Genomic DNA, 19,526 nt, shown 5'->3' on the forward strand with positions numbered 1-19,526 from the left:
TGATGACACCCAACTTTACATGCCCCTAAAGCTGACCAACACGCCGGATTGTAGTCAGCTGGAGGCGTGTCTTAATGAAATCAAACAATGGATGTCCGCTAACTTTTTGCAACTCAACGCCAAGAAAACGGAAATGCTGATTATCGGTTCTGCTAGACACCGACATTTATTTAATAATACCACCTTAACATTTGACAACCAAACAATTACACAAGGCGACTCGGTAAATAATCTGGGTATTATCTTCGACCCAACTCTCTCGTTTGAGTCACACATTAAGAGTGTTACTAAAACGGCCTTCTTTCATCTCCGTAATATCGCAAAAATTCGTTCCCTTTTGTCCACATGCGTTCGTTACGTCTCGTCTCGATTACTGTAATGTATTATTTTCGGGTCTCCCTATGTCTAGCATTAAAAGATTACAGTTGGTACAAAATGCGGCTGCTAGACTTTTGACAAGAACAAGAAAGTTTGATCATATTGCGCCTATACTAGCTCACCTGCACTGGCTTCCTGTGCACTTAGGATGTGACTTTAAGGTTTTATTACTTACGTATAAAATACTAACCTATCTTGCCGATTGTATTGTACCATATGTCCCGGCAAGAAATCTGCGTTCAAAGAACTCCGGCTTATTAGTGGTTCCCAGAGCCCAAAAAAAGTCTGCGGGCTATAGAGCGTTTTCTATTTGGGCTCCAGTACTATGGAATGCCCTCCCGGTAACAGTTAGAGATGCTACCTCAGTAGAAGCATTTAAGTCCCATCTTAAAACTCATTTGTATACTCTAGCCTTTAAATAGACACCCTTTTTAGACCAGTTGATCTGCCGTGTCTTTTCTTTCTCCTCTGGCCCCCTCTCCCTTGTGGAGGGGGAGACACACAGGTCCGGTGGCCATGGATGAATTGCTGGGTGTCCAGGGTTGGCACCCGGGGTGGACCGCTCGCCTGTGCATCGGTTGGGGACATCTCTGCGCTGCTGACCCATCTGCGCTCGGGATGGTCTCCTGCTGGCCCCACTATGGACTGGACTCTCACTGTTATGTTGGATCCACTGTGGACTGGACTTTCACTGATATGTTGGATCCACTATGGACTGGACTTTCACAATATTTTGTCAGACCCACTCGACATCCATTGCTTTCGGTCTCCCCTAGAGGAAGGGGGGAGGGGGTGTGTGTTACCCACATATGCGGTCCTCTCCAAGGTTTCTCATAGTCATTCACATCGACGTCCCACTGGGGTGAGTTTTCCTTGCCCTTATGTGGGCTCTGTACCGAGGATGTCGTTGTGGCTTGTGCAGCCCTTTGAGACAGTTGTGATTTAGGGCTATATAAATAAACATTGATTGATTGATTGAAGACTCCGAGGTACTTGAACTCCTCCACATGGGGCAAGATCTCTTCCCACAACCCGGAGATGGCACTCCACCCTTTTCCTGGCGAGAACTATGGACTCAGACTTGGAGGTGCTAATTCTCATCCCAATCGCTTCACACTCGGCTGCGTACTGATCCAGTGAGAGCTGAATATCCTGGCCTGATGAAGCCATCAGGAACACATCATCTGCAAAAAGCAGAGACCTAATCCTGCAGTCACCAAACTGGATCACCTCAACGCCATGACTGCACCTAGAAATTCTGTCCATAAAAATTATGAACGGAATCGGTGAGAAAGGGCAGCCTTGGCCGAGTCCAACCATCACTGGAAACGGGTCCGACTTACTGGCAATGGTCCGGCAATGCAGAAAAAGCTCTGACACTGATCGTACAGGGAGCGGACCGCCAAGATCAGACAGTCCGATACCCCATACTCTCTGAGCACTCGCCACAGGACTTCCCGGGGGACACAGCCTTCTCCAAGTCCACAAAGCACATGTAGACTGGTTGGGCAAACTCCCATACACCCTCAAAGACCCTGCCGAGAGTATAGAACTGGTCCATCGTTGCACGACCAGGACGAAAACCACACTGTTCCTCTTGAATCCGAGGTTCGACTATCCGGCGTAGCCTCCTCTCCAGTACACCTGAATAGACCTTACCGTGAAGGCTGAAGAGTGTGATCCCACGATAGTTGTAACACACCCTCCGATTCCCCTTCTTAAAGAGAGGAACCACAACCCTGGTTTGCCAATCCAGAGGTACCGCCCCCAATGTTGCAGAGTCTTGTCAACCAAGACAGCCCCACAGCATCCAGAGCCTTAGAAAAGCGCAATATAAAATCGAATCCATTATTATTATTATTATTATTATTATTGTAGGAGCCAAATAGAGAGCCATACTTGAATCTATGTTTATATTGTTATTTTGAGTGATTCATTTGTGTATGTCAGTGTGCACCGTTTGCAGGTGGTGAAAAGTTCCCACGCAGGCCTATAAGGGGCCAGAGTGCGCTGGGCGCGTGATTGACAGTCGGGCACCAGCATACCGTCTTTGACCTCACCTGTCCGTAGACCTCACCTGTCTGTAGACCTCACCTGTCTGTAGACCTCAGCTTTATATAAGCTACCAATTATTTTGTTTCCCAAATATTCTGTTACTTGATTATTGTAAATAAAACAATCTTCAATTGCGCTCCTGGATCAGTTTGAATTAGTGGATGGAAAGCGGGAAAAAGAAGAATACGTGACAAGGAAGGCTGTGTATGGTGTGAGTCAGACAAGATGCCCGCGCCACAAGTGGAACAAACATTTGAAACAAAGGGGTTATAGGAACAATCACTTTCAGTGTTTTATGCCGCTTCAAGTTGTCAAAGACGAGCTGTGGAAGTACAGCCGACAGGATTGCGCACCAAGCAGGAAGCAAGGCCAAAGCGCATGGTGCAGGAACAAAGGACTTCTTTCATTAAGGTTTGTGATAAACCATCAAACTCATTCGTTAAAAGGACTCTATAGTAATATCAAGTGAGTTTTTCTGGACATTATCATGCAAGAAATGTTTATTTTTGGGACCGCGATCACCGCGTAATGATTTTAAAAAGTTGCCCGACGGCCCGTGAATGGACATTTAATTCCCAAAAAGGATAAAGACTATTTTTGGAACCTTTTATATTCACTTGGAAGTGTAAACATTTTTTGATGTACCAAGTGAAGCATTTTTGTTGATTAAAAGAGGAAAATGTCAACTAATAATTCAGCCGAAGGAGGGGAAATGACGACGATTGCGCAGGAGGCTTCTCGTGTGCGCGCCGCCAGAATAGGCAAAATGTCACACATAACAAGGCGAATGAACATTGTGCGCAATTTGATGGTGGATGCAGAGGCTTTAAAAGAAGTGAAAATAAATATGAGCAAGTTTAATGAGTTCCTAATGGAGTTTAAATCTCTGCACAGATCATATTCTGAAGGTTTAGAGCCAGACGAGCGAAGGGCTGATGACCAAACATGGTATCAGCCTAAAATTGCTCTAATAGATGCCTTTGAAGCTGAGGTGTCCCGATGGATATAAGATCTTGAAAACCCCTCAACCCACACCTGTGCTCCTCCACCCGACGACATTGATATATTTAAAGACAGTGATTTAATAACTGGTAATTTTAAGGACAATTTAGAGGAAGCGGACAGCCTATATAGGCATGAACTAACTGGTCACCCAGGCATAGTGTCAAGCAGGGAAGCATCAGTCAAGTCCTTCAGTTCAGGACAGTCATCCAATAATTCCTCTTCATCATTGCGGATTAGAGCTGAGGCGGAAAAGGCTGCTTTGACAGCCAGGGCAGCAAGGTTGCAGGAAAAGCATTATATCTTGGAGCAGGAGTTAATGTGCAGCGAAAAAGAGTTAATGTGCAAAAAAAATAGAGAGGCTTTGGAGTTAAAAACAGAAATAGAGGTGGCTAATGCTAAAGTTGACTACTTGAGGGAAGTAGAAGGTTTAGAGGTGCATGGCGCAGATCAGAGAGCAGCAGTTACAGGGGTACCATTTGATCCATCGAAGTGTGGTTTACCTGTGGGAGGCCCAGTGGTTAGGCCCAAGGAAGGAGTTCAGATGCAGTTCCCCACTACTCTGTTCGATGCATCTATACCCCAAGTTCCACCTGCCAGCTTCCAACCTCAACAGGCCCCAATTCAGCATGCCAGCCTCCAACTCCAACCCCAACCTCAGCAGGTCCCAACTCAACCACAGCAGGTCCCAGTTCTACCTCTGCAGGCCCCCGGTCAGCCTGCCGGTCTCTATCCCCAGCAGGCCCCCATTCACCAAGCTGTGCCTGCCAGTTTCCAGTTCCAAACTCAACAAGCCACCCCCAGCTCAACACAGAACAATCAGCTGATCAAAATTCTGGAAGCCCAAAATGAACTGACTAAGATTCTTGTGAAACAGCAGCTTCTGTCCACCCTCCCACAAGGAAGTGTTCCCTTCTTTGATGGAAAAATCTTGGAGTACAAGTCATTCATCCATTCCTTTGAACACATGGTCGAAAGTAAAACGGACAATGACAGGGACAGGTTGCAGTTTCTCATCCAGTACACAAAGGGCCATGCTCAAAAGCTAATCAAAAGTTGTGAATATATGTCACCAGACAGAGGCTACCAGAAAGCCAAAAGGTTATTAAAAGAGAACTTTGGTCATGACTTTAAAATTGCCTGTGCTTACCTAGATAAGGTCCAAACCTGGCCTCAAATTAAGGCAGAGGATTCCAAATCCTTGCAGGAGTACGCCATGTTCCTCAGGAGCTGCTTTAATGGAGGAGACGGAGTACATGGACGAACTGGACACAGTGGCCAATATGAGAAACATTGCGTTTAAGTTGCCCTTCAAGCTGAAGGAGAAATGGCGCAACAAAGCCTATGAGCAGCAGGAAGAGCACAACCACAGGGTAAGGGTTTTAGACCTGGTTAGCTTTATAGAAAAGCAAGCTCGTGTGGCAGCCCATCCAGTCTTTGGAGAGCTAAGGGTACAGGAGCAGTCAGCCATAGGAAAGGCTAACGCTAGACCCTCTGTAAAGCCACAACACTCAAAGTCGGCTGGTAGTAGTTTTGCCACAAGTATTACTGTTAGCCCAATGGAATCCAAGCCAGAGTCTGACTCAGAGCCCATTTGTCTAATTTGTAAAAACAAACACCCGCTAGAGTTGTGTAGATGGTTCATTAAGAAGAAGCACAGAGACAAGCTTAGTTTCCTAAAGAGCCAGGGCATGTGCTTTGCCTGTCTTTTAATAGGGCACATGAGTTCTGTTTGTCCAAGTCGTCAGACATGTAGACTGTGTAAAAAATCTCACCCAAGTGTTTTACATTATGACAGGAAATACAAGGTATCGAAAGAGGTAGAAAAGCCCTCTAGAGATGTAAGCAGTGCAGGAGCAGAGCTATGTGGCCATATAGGGGCCGGGGACCAAGAGAGTGTTCTGTCCATTGTCCCAGTCAAAGTTAAGGCAGGGAAGGGCAGCCAGGTCCTCTCAGTTTATGCACTCCTTGACCCTGGATCCTCCGCTAGCTTCTGTTCTGAACAGCTTATGTCCCAGTTAAACGTAAAGGGAGTAAAGACCCATATCCTACTAAGGACCATGAATCAGAAAAGGTCTGTCCCAACTCACATGGTAGCTGGGCTGGAAGTTTCTGCACTGGACAGCAATCATTTCCTACCTCTTCCTGTTGTCTTCACACAGAAAGAAATGCCAGTCACCACAAGCAGCATCCCCAAACAGGAAGACATAGCCCCATGGCCATATTTAGGCAACGTTATACTCCCGAGCATCAGTTCAAAGGTGGAGCTGTTGATAGGCACAAATGCTCCAAGACTGTTAGAGCCATGGGAGGTTATAAATAGCCATGGTGGGGGTCCACATGCAGTGAGAACGCTATTGGGATGGGTGGTTAACGGGCCATTTAGAGGTCAGAAGAGACAGGCAGTGAGTGCAACTGTGAACAGTATTTCAGTTGCAAATCTGGAGGAGCTTTTAATTTCCCAGTATAACCTGGAGTTCAGTGAGGTAATGTCAGAGGAAAAGACTAAGCTGTCAGTAGAAGACAAACAGTTTTTAGAGATAGCCAATGAGGCAGTGCTACAGGACGGACACTACAGCCTGAAATTACCCTTCAGAAAGCCCACGGTCAACCTGCCCAACAACCGCCCAAGTGCCGAACAGTGCCTCCAAAGCCTGAAAAGAAAAATGGAAAGGAACCAGCAACTCAAACAGGAGTGTGTTGCATCTCTCAATGACATTCTGGAAAGCCACTATGCTGAGGAGGTGCCAGAGGAGGAGCTCAGCCAGACAAAGGTTTGGTACATACCACACCACAGAGTGTACCACCCCAAAAAGAAGAAACTCAGGGTGGTTTTTGACTGTGCAGCCACCTACAAAGGTGTATCCCTCAAAACAAAGCTGTCTCAATGGAGGTATGTAGGCAGTAAGGACAATCCAGCTGACGATGCCTCCAGAGGGCTGAGTACCAGCAGATTGATGCAGCAAAGGAGATGGATACATGCCCCTGACTTTTTATGGAAAGCAGAGGAAAGTTGGCCTGCACGGGAAGCATTGGGCTCCAAGTCAGTGTTACCGGATGACCCAGAAGTCAGAAAGAACACTACTATCTTCACTACAGTGGTAAACACTGAAACCCCCACAAGCCAGCTGCTTTCCTCCTTTTCAAACTCTAAAAGGCTCCTTAGAGCAGTGGCATGGTATCTCAAGATGAAGAACACTCTAAGCTTGCTTGCTAAAAGGAAAAAGGAACTCCTCTCAGGTCAAACTGCCACCCGTTCACACAGCTACAACGTGAACAAGGAACTCAAAACTTTCAGGTCCACACTTGGTGGACAGCGCCTCACAGTGGAAGATGTCTCGCAGGCCGAAAAGTCAGTGATCATCCATGTCCAAAGACAATCATTCCCTGTGGAGATGGCAACACTCTTAACGGCTTCATCTAGTGTTCGTAAGAGCAGCAACATCAGCAGGTTAGATCCCATGCTAGGTGAAGGCATGTTAAGGGTAGGTGGTAGGTTGCATAGATCTGCAATGCCTGAAGAAGCCAAGCACCCCTGCATCCTCCCCAAAGATGCTCATATCTCAACTCTCATCCTGAACCACATTCACGAACACTCTGGACACAGTGGCAGGAACCACATGCTTTCTGAGCTCCGAAAGAAATACTGGGTGGTAAAGGGAAACTCCGCAGCCAGAAAGGTGATTTCAAAGTGTGTTGTGTGTCGACGTGTGAGAGGAAAAACAGGAGAGCAAAAAATGGCAAGTTTACCCCAAGAGAGAATCCTCCCTGACCTCCCTCCCTTTACTAATGTCGGGTTAGACTACTTTGGCCCAATCACAGTTAAAAGAGGGAGGAGCCTAGTCAAAAGGTATGGGGCCCTCTTTACTTGCATGAGCAGTAGAGCGGTGCATTTGGAGGTAGCCTACACACTAGATACTGACTCATGCATCCATGCTATAAGGAGGTTTGTCTGTGACTCATGCATCCATGCTATAAGGAGGTTTGTCTGTAGGAGAGGACAAGTTAAGCACATTCGATCCGACAATGGCACTAACCTGGTGGGAGCTCAAGCTGAGCTCAAAAAGGCCCTGAGTTCACTAGATGACAGGAAAATCCAAGGCTCCCTTCTCTCTGAGGGAATTCAGTGGACATTCAATCCACCCGCAACCTCCCACCACGGTGGAGTCTGGGAGAGGCTCATCAGGTCTGTCAGACAGGTACTCAACTCTACTCTCCACCAACAAATCATTGATGATGAGGGCCTGCACACCATCTTTTGCGAGGCAGAGGCAATCCTCAACAGTCGTCCCCTCTCCACAGTCTCCCCAGATCCACAGGACTTAGAGCAGCTGACCCCAAACCACATTCTCCTTCTAAAAACTCAACCCATCATTCCCCCTGGCACCTTCGAGAAAAGGGATCTCTACGCCAGGCGCCGCTGGAAACAGGTCCAGTATATGGCTGACCTTTTCTGGCACAGATGGACAAGGGAGTATCTGGCGCTTCTGCAGGAAAGACAAAAATGGACCCAAGTGAGGAACAACCTGCAGCCAGGAGATGTGGTCCTGGTGGTCGACCCCACAGCCCCACGGGGCTCCTGGCCATTGGGCAGAATACTGGAGACTCGGCCAGATGGAGGAGGCCTGGTCCGGTCAGTCAAGCTCCAAACAAAGACTTCAGTCATCGAAAGGCCTATCACCAAGCTGTGCCGCGTCCTGGAGGCTGAGGGCTGAATGGTCAGTCATGGAGACCAGACCACAAGACACGCACAAGGGACGTAATGTATATACTTTATTTTCTCTCAAGGCTTTGCCTTTTGTTTGTTTATTATGGAATAGGCTCCTTTTTTTGCATTAAATTAATGAATGTGATTGAGTCTGTAAAGATCAATCAGGGGCCGGTGTGTAGGAGCCAAATAGAGAGCCATACTTGAATCTATGTTTATATTGTTATTTTTGAGTGATTGATTTGTGTATGTCAGTGTGCACCGTTTGCAGGTGGTGAAAAGTTCCCACGCAGGCCTATAAGGGGCAGGAGTGCGCTGGGCGCGTGATTGACAGTCGGGCACCAGCATACCGTCTTTGACCTCACCTGTCTGTAGACCTCACCTGTCTGTAGACCTCACCTGTCTGTAGACCTCAGCTTTATATAAGCTACCATTTATTTTGTTTCCCAAATATTCTGTTACTTGATTATTGTAAATAAAACAATCTTCAATTGCGCTGCTGGATCAGTTTGAATTAGTGGATGGAAAGCGGGAAAAGGAAGAATATGTGACAAGGAAGGCTGTGTATGGTGTGAGTTAGACAAGATGCCCGCGCCACAAGTGGAACAAACATTTGAAACAAAGGGGTTATAGGAACAATCACTTTCAGTGTTTTATGCCACTACAATTATTATTAAGGAACTGCCACCGAGGAGCTTTTTTAACTACCTTGGCAACCTTAGCCCCAGAAATAGGAGAGCCCACCACAGATTCACCAGGCACTGCTTCCTCATAGGAAGACGTGTTGGTGGGATTGAGGAGATCTTCGAAGTATTCCCTCCGCAGTCGAGAACACCATCCTCACTATACACGGAGTTGACAGTGCACTGCTTCCCCTTCCTGAGGCGGCGGATGGTGGTTCAGAATAGCTTCGAAGCCATCCGGAAGTCATTTTCCATGGCTTCCCCGATCTCCTCCCATGTCGGAGTTTTTGCCTCCGCGACCACCGAAGTCGCACACCACTTGGCCTTTTGGTACCTGTCAGCTGCCTCTAGAGTCCCATGAGCCAAAAGGACCTGATCGGACTATTTATTCAGCTTCACGGCATCCCTCACCGCTGGTGTCTAGGATTACCGCCACAACAGGCACCAACCACCTTGCGGCCACGCTCCAATCGGCCGTCTTGACAATATGGTCCACTCGGACTCAATATCCAGTACCTCCCTCGTGACATGGTCAAAGTTCTTCCGGAGGTGGGAATTGAAACTCTCTCTGACAGGAGACTGCGCGACGTTCCAGCAGACCCTCACAATGGGTTTGGGCCTGCCAGGTCTGTCCGGCATCCTACCCCACCATAGAAGCCAACTCACCACCAGGTGGTGATCGGTAGAAAGCTCCGCCAGTCTCTTCACCCGAGTGTCCAAAACATAAGACCGCAAATCCGAGGACACAACTACAAAGTCGATCATGGAACTGCGGCCGAGGGTGTCCTGGTGCCAAGTGCACATATGGACACCCTTATGTTTGAACATGGTGTTTGTTATGGACAATCCGTGACGAGCACAAAACTCCAATAACAAAACACCACTCGGGTTCAGATCCGGGCGGCCATTCTTGCCAATCACGCCTCTCCAGGTTTCACTGTTTTGAGTTTGAGTTTGTTCGAAAAGGAGTAGGAAGAAGCAGAGCTTATTTAATCCTACCCCTTTTCTTTTACATAACAGTTGCTAAAACTTTTGTTCACTTCCTATTCTCAATTTATTCACAATATACTCCATAAGTAATCACAATAAAAATAAATAAATAAATAATACTCGGTGACGTAAATTATATTTCATAGAGTGAGATGAGTAAGATTATTTTGAAAACGAATGGATGGATGAAATAAATTCAGAATGTTTATCATGGTTCTTCTTCTTTGTACTTTGTAAACACTTTAAGTTTGAAGAGTTTCTTGAAGTGGATCATATTATTATATTGTTTGATTGCTTTGCTTAATCCATTCCATAACTTAAGTCCACATACTGATTACTGAAGTTCTTAAGTGTTGTACGTGCATACAAATGTTTTAAATTACATTCTTCTCTAAGATTATATTTCTCTTTTTTTGAGAAGAATTGTTGTATATTCTTACTTAGCAGGTTATAGTTTGCTTTGTGTATAATTTTAGCAGTTTGCTAATTCACTATAAATATGGGGTTTGTATGTTCTCTATATCCAACATTGTGTATTATTCTAACTGATCTTTTTTGTAACACTGTTAATGAATGAAGTGTACTTTTGTAGTTATTTTCCCATATTTCTGCACAATAACTCAGATATGGTAACACTAGCTAGCAGTAGAGAATATGAAGTGAGTTTTGGTCTAGAACATGTTTAGCTTTATTCATTATTGACGTGTTTCTACTTTATGTTGTATATTTTTTCATGAGATTTCCAGTTCAATTTATCATCAATCATTATACCGTATTTTTCGGATTATAAATCGCATTTTTTTTCATAGTTTGGCCGTGGGTGCGACATATACTCCGGAGCAATTTATGTGTGAAATTATTAACACATTACCGTAAAATATCAAATAATATTATTTATGTCTTTCGCGTAAGAGACGTCAGCAATCGTCACTCACATGTCAACCAATAAGAATTTGGCGGGGGAGGGTCATGGCAGAAGTGCATTGTGGGTCATGGGATGCTAACTGCTATATTCTATATGCTACTGCCGTAGCTATTAAAATGGATCACATCAACATTGGCGGTAACTTATAAAAACTGAGAATGACTGAACAAAAATGGCACCGAAAAGGAAATCATATACTGCAGATTACAAGCTGGACGTAGTCAAATATGTAGCAGAGAACGGCAATCGAGCAGCAGAAAGTAAGGACATACCTGAGGCGACACCGGGAAGGAAGATTTCATCGGATTTAGCGATCAGGAGTGACAGATTGTTTCGTAAACGTATAGCATGTTCTGTATGTTATAGTTATTTGAATGACTCTTGCCATGATGTGTTGCGTTAACATACCAGGCACGTTCTCAGTTGGTTATTTGTGCGTTATATGGCGTACACTTATTCAGCCTGTTGTTCACTATTCTTTCTTTATTTAAAATTGCCTTTCAAATGTCTATTGGTGTTGGATTTTATCAAATAAATTTCCCCCAAAAATGCGACTTATACTCCAGTGCGACGTATACATGTTTTTTTCCTTCTTTATTGTGCATTTTCGGCCGGTGCGACGTATACTCCGGAGCGACTTATAGTCCGAAAAATACGGTACCTAGAAACTTGGTTTCATTTACTCTTTCAATTTCTATTCCGTCTATGTGTATTTGACTTTATCTTCTACTGTTACCAAATAGCATTATTTTAGTTTTACTGAAATTCAAAGATAGTCTGTTTTTGTCAAACCATCTTTTTAATTTGTTAATTTCTTCTGTTATTATTTGTATTAACTTCTGTGTGTTCTCTCCTGAAAAAAACGCTGTTGTATCATCCGCAAATAATACTCACTTTAAGTCCTTTGTAGCTTTACAGATGTCATTTATATAGAGATTGAATAATTTTTGGTCCTAGTATTGATCCATGAGGTACACCACAGGACATATTTAGCGTTGTAGATGTGTGTTCGCCTAGCTTCTCGTATTGTTTCCTGTTCGTTAAATAACTTCTTATCCAGTTTAAGACCAACCCTCTGATGTAATATCGTTCTAGTTTTTTGATTAAAATATTGTAATTAATTGTGTCAAATGCTTTAGTTAGATCCATAAACACTGTCGTTGCCAACACGAGCGTTGAAGTCACCCAGCAGAACAAGGGAATCACCCGAGGGAGCACTCTCCAGTACTCCCTCAAGGAAAACTAAAAAGGGTGGGTACTCTGAGCTGCTGCTTGGTGCGTAAGCACAAACAACAGTCAGGACTCGTCCCCCCACCCGAAGACGGAGGGAAGCTACCCTCTCGTTTACTGGGTTAAAGTTACTATGACCCACAATAAAAAAAGTCAGGATGATCGGAGCATGTTTACATCCCACTCAATAATCGGAGCCACCATCAAAACTTTTAGGAAGTATGGAGCATGTGGAGGTTATGACTGTTATATTATTCCACCTCATTCCACCATAGTCATGCAGTTGCGTCCTATCCAACACCCCATTGAAACATTTACGAAGATAGGAGCATGTGGAAAGAAGCTATGGCTGTTATAATTTTTTCACTACAAGGAGGCGATATTGGCACCACTGTAGTAAAGCAGACACATTCAACTCCGACCCAATTTCAAAATTTTGTGGAAGATCAGAACATGTGGAAGCAAGTCCCATCCATCCATTTCCTACCGCTTGTCCTTTTCGGGATCACGGGGGGGGGGGGCTGGATCTTACCCCGGCTGCACTCGGGCGGAAGGAATGGGACAGCTTGGACAAGTCGCCACCCCATTGCAGAGCAAACATATAGACAGGCAACCATTCACACTCACATTGACACACTAGGACCCAAAAAATTAGTGTTGCCAATCGTGACTGTTATAATTTCCTCCACAAGGGGTGATATTGGCGTCATTGCAGTGGCGCGGTTACCACCATCCATCCATTTTCTACCGCTTGTCCCTTATGGGATCGCGGGGGTGCTGGAGCCTATCCCAGGGTGTACCCCGCCTTCCGCCCATGTGCAGCTGGCGCGGTTGCATCCAACCTATACAACTCCCCACTGTCAAAATTTCAGGAAGATCTGAGCAAGTGTAAGGAGTTATGAACGTCAGTTTACCAGCACAAGGGGGCAATGATGCCTCCGCAGTAGTCATACAGTTGCGTCCCACCCAACACCCCAACCCACCATCACAAAAATCATGAAGATAGGAGCATGTGGAAGGAAGTTATAATTTTTATAATTTTTTATCACAAAGAGGCAATATTTGCACAACTGCAGTGATGCGGTTGAGATCCACCATCAAACATTTCTGGAAGATCGGAGCATATTGAAGAAGGTGAAGAATGTTAAAATTTTTCACCACAAAGGGGCGATCATAGTGTTGTACTGACCCATAAATCGTTTCAGGTTGATATCATCATAATGTGTACAAGTGATCAAGATGAGATTTAGCTCTGAACTTGTGGAGCCAAGTTGATAACGTTTCGTATTTTGCGACTATCATCAGGTCAAAGTTTGGCGCCATATGCCACACCCACACCTTATGGCGTAGATAATATTTATTCACATTTTATTATCGCATATCAGTTAAGTATTTGTGTGCAATTACCTGATGTGATGTAATGACATTTTGATTGGAGATTGCGTAGGCTCCGTCCACTACGAATGGATACGAATATGTACCGACCTATTCGGCACTTTCGCGTGCCTTCATCATAATTTCTACAAGACTGGATTAAGATCTGAATTTTTGGAGGCAAAAAAAATGTATTATATATGATATAAATTATATTTATTATCATCCATCAGTTTAGCATCTGTCTCTGATCACTTGAAGTGCAGAAATGACAGATTGCGTGATGGCGTGAGGCAGTTTTTGCCACTAGGCTCCGCCCACTACTAGTAGGTAGGCCCAGGTATTGACCCATCGGGCACTTCAGGGTGTCATCATGATAATTTCAAATAAGATCAAGATCTGAATACAAGGAGCTGAGTTTTTCACGTTTCGTGTTTTGTGGCGAATCATAAGAGCAACGTTTGGCGCCATATCACACCCACATCTTATGGCGTAGGCAGAATTTGTTCGCAATTTATCATCACTTATATGTGTAGTGTCAGTAGATTTAACCGCGACTCATTTGATCAAAGCGTCTAGGATGGGTGTCAGCAACCCGAGGCTCCAGAGCCGCTTTAGCGCCGCCGTAGTGGCTCCCTGGGGCTTTTTCATGAATAAAAATGGAAAAAGATGGGGGAAAATATATTTTAGTCTTAATATTTAATTTCATTTCATTTTTATTTATCTCCTTCATTGATGTGCATCTTTGATAGACAATTATAACACAATTATTCAGTTACACCGTTACACACCAATGCCTGAGAAGGAGCAGGATGAAGAAAAATCTTATATTTTCCTGCCCCCTTCACATAATACATAGTCTTACTTAATGATATGTGAACCAACAATTACATCCAAATATAACGAAAACAAAAAAAAACAAAAAAAAAAACAAGTGCAAAACTTCATGAAGTACAAACCGAACAAAAAAACAAAAGAAGTAATATACACCTCACGGGATGATACAAAACAAATACAAAACCAGGCAAAAAACAAGTAAATTAATAAATATAAAGCAAAATGTAAACACTTATGGCTATCCATATGATTTTATTGTTCTGTCTTTATATTTTTTTTTCAATTGGAATATATTTTTACAATCTTTTATCTCATTATAAAGAGAATTCCATAGTTTAACCCCCACCACTGATATACACATTTGTTTTAAAGTTGTCCTTGAATACTGATGTTGGAAATGACCTTTTCTTCTATGCTCTTCATTCTCAGAAGTGATGACAAACATTTTTTGTAAATTTGCTGGTAATGTTTTGCTTTTAGCCTTAAACATGACACATAATGTCTGTAACTTTACTAGCTCCTGTAATTTCAATAAACCTGAATTAATGAATAATATGTTAGTGTGTTCTAAGTAATCTACTTTATGAATAATCCTTATAGCTCTTTTCTGTAGTTGATACAATGCCTTTATGTTATTCTTATATGTGTTCCCCCACACTTCCACACAGTAGCTGATATATGGCAATATAAGTGCACAATACAATATGCGCATTGCCCTATAATCTAACACATATTTTACCTTATTTAATATAAAAATACTCTTAGACATCTTTTTCCGTACATGTGCAATATGAGATTTCCATGTCAGACCGTCATCCAGTATCACTCCTAAAAATCTAAGTTCAGAAACCCTTTCAATATCAATTCCATCTATTGACAATTTCATCGTTTCCTCCCTTTTCCTCTTACAAAAAATCATGAACTTTGTTTTTTCTACATTTAATGATAATTTATTGGCATCAAACCATCTCTTAAGTTTAATCATTTCCTGTTCAATAATTTTTGATAATGCTTTTAAGTCGTGTCCCGAACTATAAAAGTTGGTGTCGTCCGCAAATAATACAAATTTCAATAACTTTGATACCTCACATATATCATTAATATATAAAATAAACAATTTTGGTCCCAAAACCAAACCTTGTGGAATTCCACATTCAATCCTCATTTGTTCAGATGTATTACCCATAAAATCCACAAACTCTTGTCTATTATCTAAATAACTTCTTAGCCAGTCTAAAACTACTCCTCTCACACCAAATGAATACAACTTGGACAATAATATAGAATGATCTATAGTATCAAATGCTTTTTTAAGATCGATAAATTCCCCTATAGTGTATTTCTTATTATCAGTTGCTGTTGCTATATCCTCAATTATATTCATTACAGCTGAAGCATTGGTCTGGAATCCATACTGGCTCTCACTCAACAGCATGTTCTTTTCAATAAAACTATCTAATTTTTTTACAAATATTTTTTCAATTATTTTAGAAAATTGTGATAGTAGTGACACTGGTCTGTAATTAGTAAATCTATGTTTATCTCCCGTTTTAAAGAGTGGAATTACCTTTGCTACCTTCATTTTATTTGGAAAGGTCCCTGTTTGAAAAGAAAGATTAAAAATATAACAAAGAGGTTTGATGATACAGTCAATAGTCTTTTTTTACAATTATCATGTCTATACCATCACTGTCTGTTGATGTCTTATTTTTCAGTTTTGTTACCACCGATACAATTTCATTTTCACTAACATCTCATAGAAGCATGGACACTAACATCTCCTAGAAGCATGGTTTATGTAGGAGGACAAACATGACACACAGCTTCCTAATTGTTAGAAAGCCGACTGTTTAATGTGTTTGTGTTTATGCTTCACTGTTTAATGTGTTTGTGTTTATGCTTCACTGATTAGAGTATTTGGTAAGTGAAGTTTTGTCCTACTACTTTTGGCGGTCCCTGAACTCAGTCTATTTGTGTGGACTGTAACGCAACAGTTTGTTTACAAGTATAACTTTCTCCAATGCCTCCACAAAAATACGTTTAAATTATTATTTCTTTTTAACCTTTAACCAAGAAAAAATCCAATTGAGATTAAAACACTATTTTTCAAGGGAGTCCTGCCCAAGAGGCAGCAAAGTTAAACAAAAAATTACATTGACATTACACATTAAAATGACAGGATGGCACCCCTTATGAACAGTGACACATTAGGAACAAAAGCCTTTGTATTTAATACACTGGGTCCTGTTTTCTAAATAATCTGAAAACCAAGCAACCGTATGTTCTGACAGTCCAAGGAAAAACAGCCTGCGTTTTAAAATAGCATGATCTACACTGTCAAAAGCTTTAGAGAGATCAATAAAAAGTGAGGAAAATTACTCTTTCTGTTTTACAATGATGTCATTTAAAAGTTAAAGTTAAAGTACCAATGATTGTCACACACACTAGGTGTGGTGAAATGTGTCCTCTGCATTTGACCCATCCCCTTGTTTACCTCATGGGAGGTGAGGGGAGCAGTGGGGCAGCGGGCAGCAGCGGTTCTGCGCCCGGGAATCATTTTTGGTGATTTAACCCCCAATTCCAACACTTGATGCTGAGTGCCAAGCAGGGAGGTGATGGGTCCCATTTTTATAGTTTTTGGAATGACTCGGCCGGGGTTTGAACTCACAACCTACCGATCTCAGGGCGGACACTCTAACCACTAGGCCACTGAGTAGGTTACCACCTTCATTGTAGCAGTGATAGTGCCGTGCTTTTTTTCTGAAGCCTGATTGATATTTAGAAATTATTTTATTTGAATATAGAAACTCTTTCAACTAATCACAAAACAAAATAGTCCAGAATATCCCATACATTTGATATTGGCCTATAATTTGTAAGGACTGCTGGATTACCTCCCTTTAATAAAGGAAGGACAAACACAGATTTCCAAACTGATGGAATGTCTTTGTTTTTAATTGACACATTAAGAATTGAAAGTGGCTCTGGTATAAAATTAGCTGCCAGCTTTAAAAAAATAAGGCTCAATCAAGTCAGGTCCAGGGGGCTTTCTGTGATCTAATGTTTTTAAAGCTCTATGCACTTCAAGACAAGTAAAACGACCAAAATGAAAATGATTTCCAGAAAACGTGGGAGATTCTGTACAAGGATTCTCTATAGTTGTCCCCTTTTGAGTCACACAGAGAACCAAACGATACAAAATGCTCGCTAAAACAATTAAGGACTTCAGTTCGATCATAAAAATATTTTTGTGCTCTCATGAGGGGGTTTTTGAGACGTATTGATATTGACCTTTTTCGCAAAAGCATGATAGAAACACTTTTTTCGCATTTAGAGGGCCCCTAAACATCGAATCGATGTGCGGCCATGCAGGACAACCAGAGCAGACGGGTTGACTTGGTCCCGCGTCCGATTGGTCGGCAGTGGTCGAGCGTGACGGGTACCTTCCCCGCAATAGAGGCCGACCCACATGCCTGAACAATGTTAACGGGGACGTAAGTCTCCAATGGGTCGGCCGGGGGGGAAGCGAGCTAGGCGGCATGGCCTTACCGGGCTGGCCTCTGTTGCGGCGAAGGGACCCACGGGACGGCCTACATGCCCGGACAAGTGTCAAAGGGGTTGTAAGGAAGTTGCCTTTGATCAATCACCCGATGCCTTCGTCTTTTATTGACATAAAGTGGAGTCTCGCGGGGTGAGATTTTACGAGAATTACGGCTTATAACGCCAATCACCCTTTAATGGCAACAACTACAAGTCGCAAGTGAAATTTATCGACATTCTATTTTGCGAAAAACTGCAATGGAAACGCAGCAAGTGATCACTCAAATCATATTCCACAAGGAAGATAACTTATTTAAGCACATTAGTTCAAATAAAATCAATCAATGTAGATTTATCTGGAATTTTAATTAATCATCAATCATTCAACTCAATCAAAAGCTGTTTTAATGACTCTAGCGCCTCCTTTGAAGCAGATGGAGGCCTGTAACACCCAACCACAGTATTATGTAGTGATTTTTCTATTTCTACATCTCATTGTCCAATTGGGTTGAGTTTTTCCTTGCCCTGATGTGGGATCTGAACCGAGGATGCTGTTGTGGCTTGTGCAGCCCTTTGAGACACTCGTGATTTCGGGCTAAATAAATACACATTGATTGATTGATTCACATCACTCAAGCCGCGCACATGTATTATGCCATTCCTTCTTTGTCTCATTTTGTCCAACAACATTTTAATGCTGTGCGTGAATGCACAAAGGTGATCTTTGTTAATGTTATTGACTTGTGGGGAGTGCTAATCAGGTATATTTGGTCAGTGCATGGCTGCAAGCTAATCAATGCTATCATGCTATTTAGGCTCGCTGTATGCATCAATAAGTTTGTAAATCAAGGTTCCACTGTATTTGGTTTATAACGTATTGTAGAGTAGTCAGCAGCTCGACATAAGTAAGCCGAGGGAACCAAAATGCTAATGTTAAGATTAATTGTGTTTATGCTGTCGTAATTTCAACACTGACATGTATTCTTTGTGTCGTTATTTACAGCGATGTTCAGGGAACATCTATTATAGTCTCAGTACTTTAATTTACAACCACAGCAACGGAGATAAACATTTATTAGCAAAATTATTTTAACACTTTTTTTTCCACTTACCCATGAGGTCCTTGGTTACCACCATTCCCCCTGTTGGTTTCTGTGGCTTTTCCCCTTCGGCAAGCAGACCTAAATCAAAAAAAAAAAATGGTATAACTGTTGATTTCAAGTCTTTGGAGTGAAGTACTGTGGGGGCTCCTGACCTTTGCGGTCCACCTTGAAGTCAATAATGATTGGCTCCACAGTGCCTTCGCGGTTCCTCCCAAGGCCTTCTCCTGTCTTCCAACCCATCTTTCTCATAAGAAACTCGCCGACGCCGCCTGATACCGGTGCAGCTTTGAGGAATTGGTCCTAACCAAGACATTCAAGGGTTATCAGAACAGGCCTAGAGAAAGAAAGGAAATAGGGACAACACATCTGTCGTCCTTGTGAAGCGTTTGGACATACAGTGAGGTCCATAAATATTTGCACACACTGCAATTTTGCAAGTTCTCCCACTTAGAAATTAGGGAGAGGTGTGAAATGTTCGTCATAGATGTATTTCCACTGTTAGAGACATCATCTAAAAAGAATAATCCGGAAATCACATTGTATGATTTTTTTTATGATTTATTTGTATGTTACTGGGGTTCATAAGTATTTGCACACATGACAACATCAGTGTTAATATTTAGTGCAGAATGCAATTACAGAGGTCAAATGTTTCCTAGAGTTCTTCAGCAGGTTTGCACACACAGCAACAGGGATTTTGG

General features: G+C 42.7%; 1 protein-coding gene across 2 annotated transcripts in view; it reads right to left on the reverse strand.

Moving 5' to 3' along the window:
* LOC133654110 (protein SON) overlaps window positions 1–19,526 on the reverse strand; it is a 188,093-nt gene that overhangs the window by 90,691 nt on the left and 77,876 nt on the right. For both annotated transcript variants that reach the window (XM_062054135.1, XM_062054136.1), the window contains exons 16-17: window positions 18,978–19,125; window positions 18,835–18,903 (exon numbers count right to left, since the gene is read on the reverse strand). In XM_062054135.1, coding sequence (XP_061910119.1) covers window positions 18,835–18,903; window positions 18,978–19,125 — 217 coding nt within the window. The remainder of the gene's footprint in view (window positions 1–18,834; window positions 18,904–18,977; window positions 19,126–19,526) is intronic.

This window comes from Entelurus aequoreus, linkage group LG07 (assembly GCF_033978785.1).
Source record: "Entelurus aequoreus isolate RoL-2023_Sb linkage group LG07, RoL_Eaeq_v1.1, whole genome shotgun sequence".
Lineage (NCBI taxonomy): Eukaryota > Metazoa > Chordata > Actinopteri > Syngnathiformes > Syngnathidae > Entelurus > Entelurus aequoreus.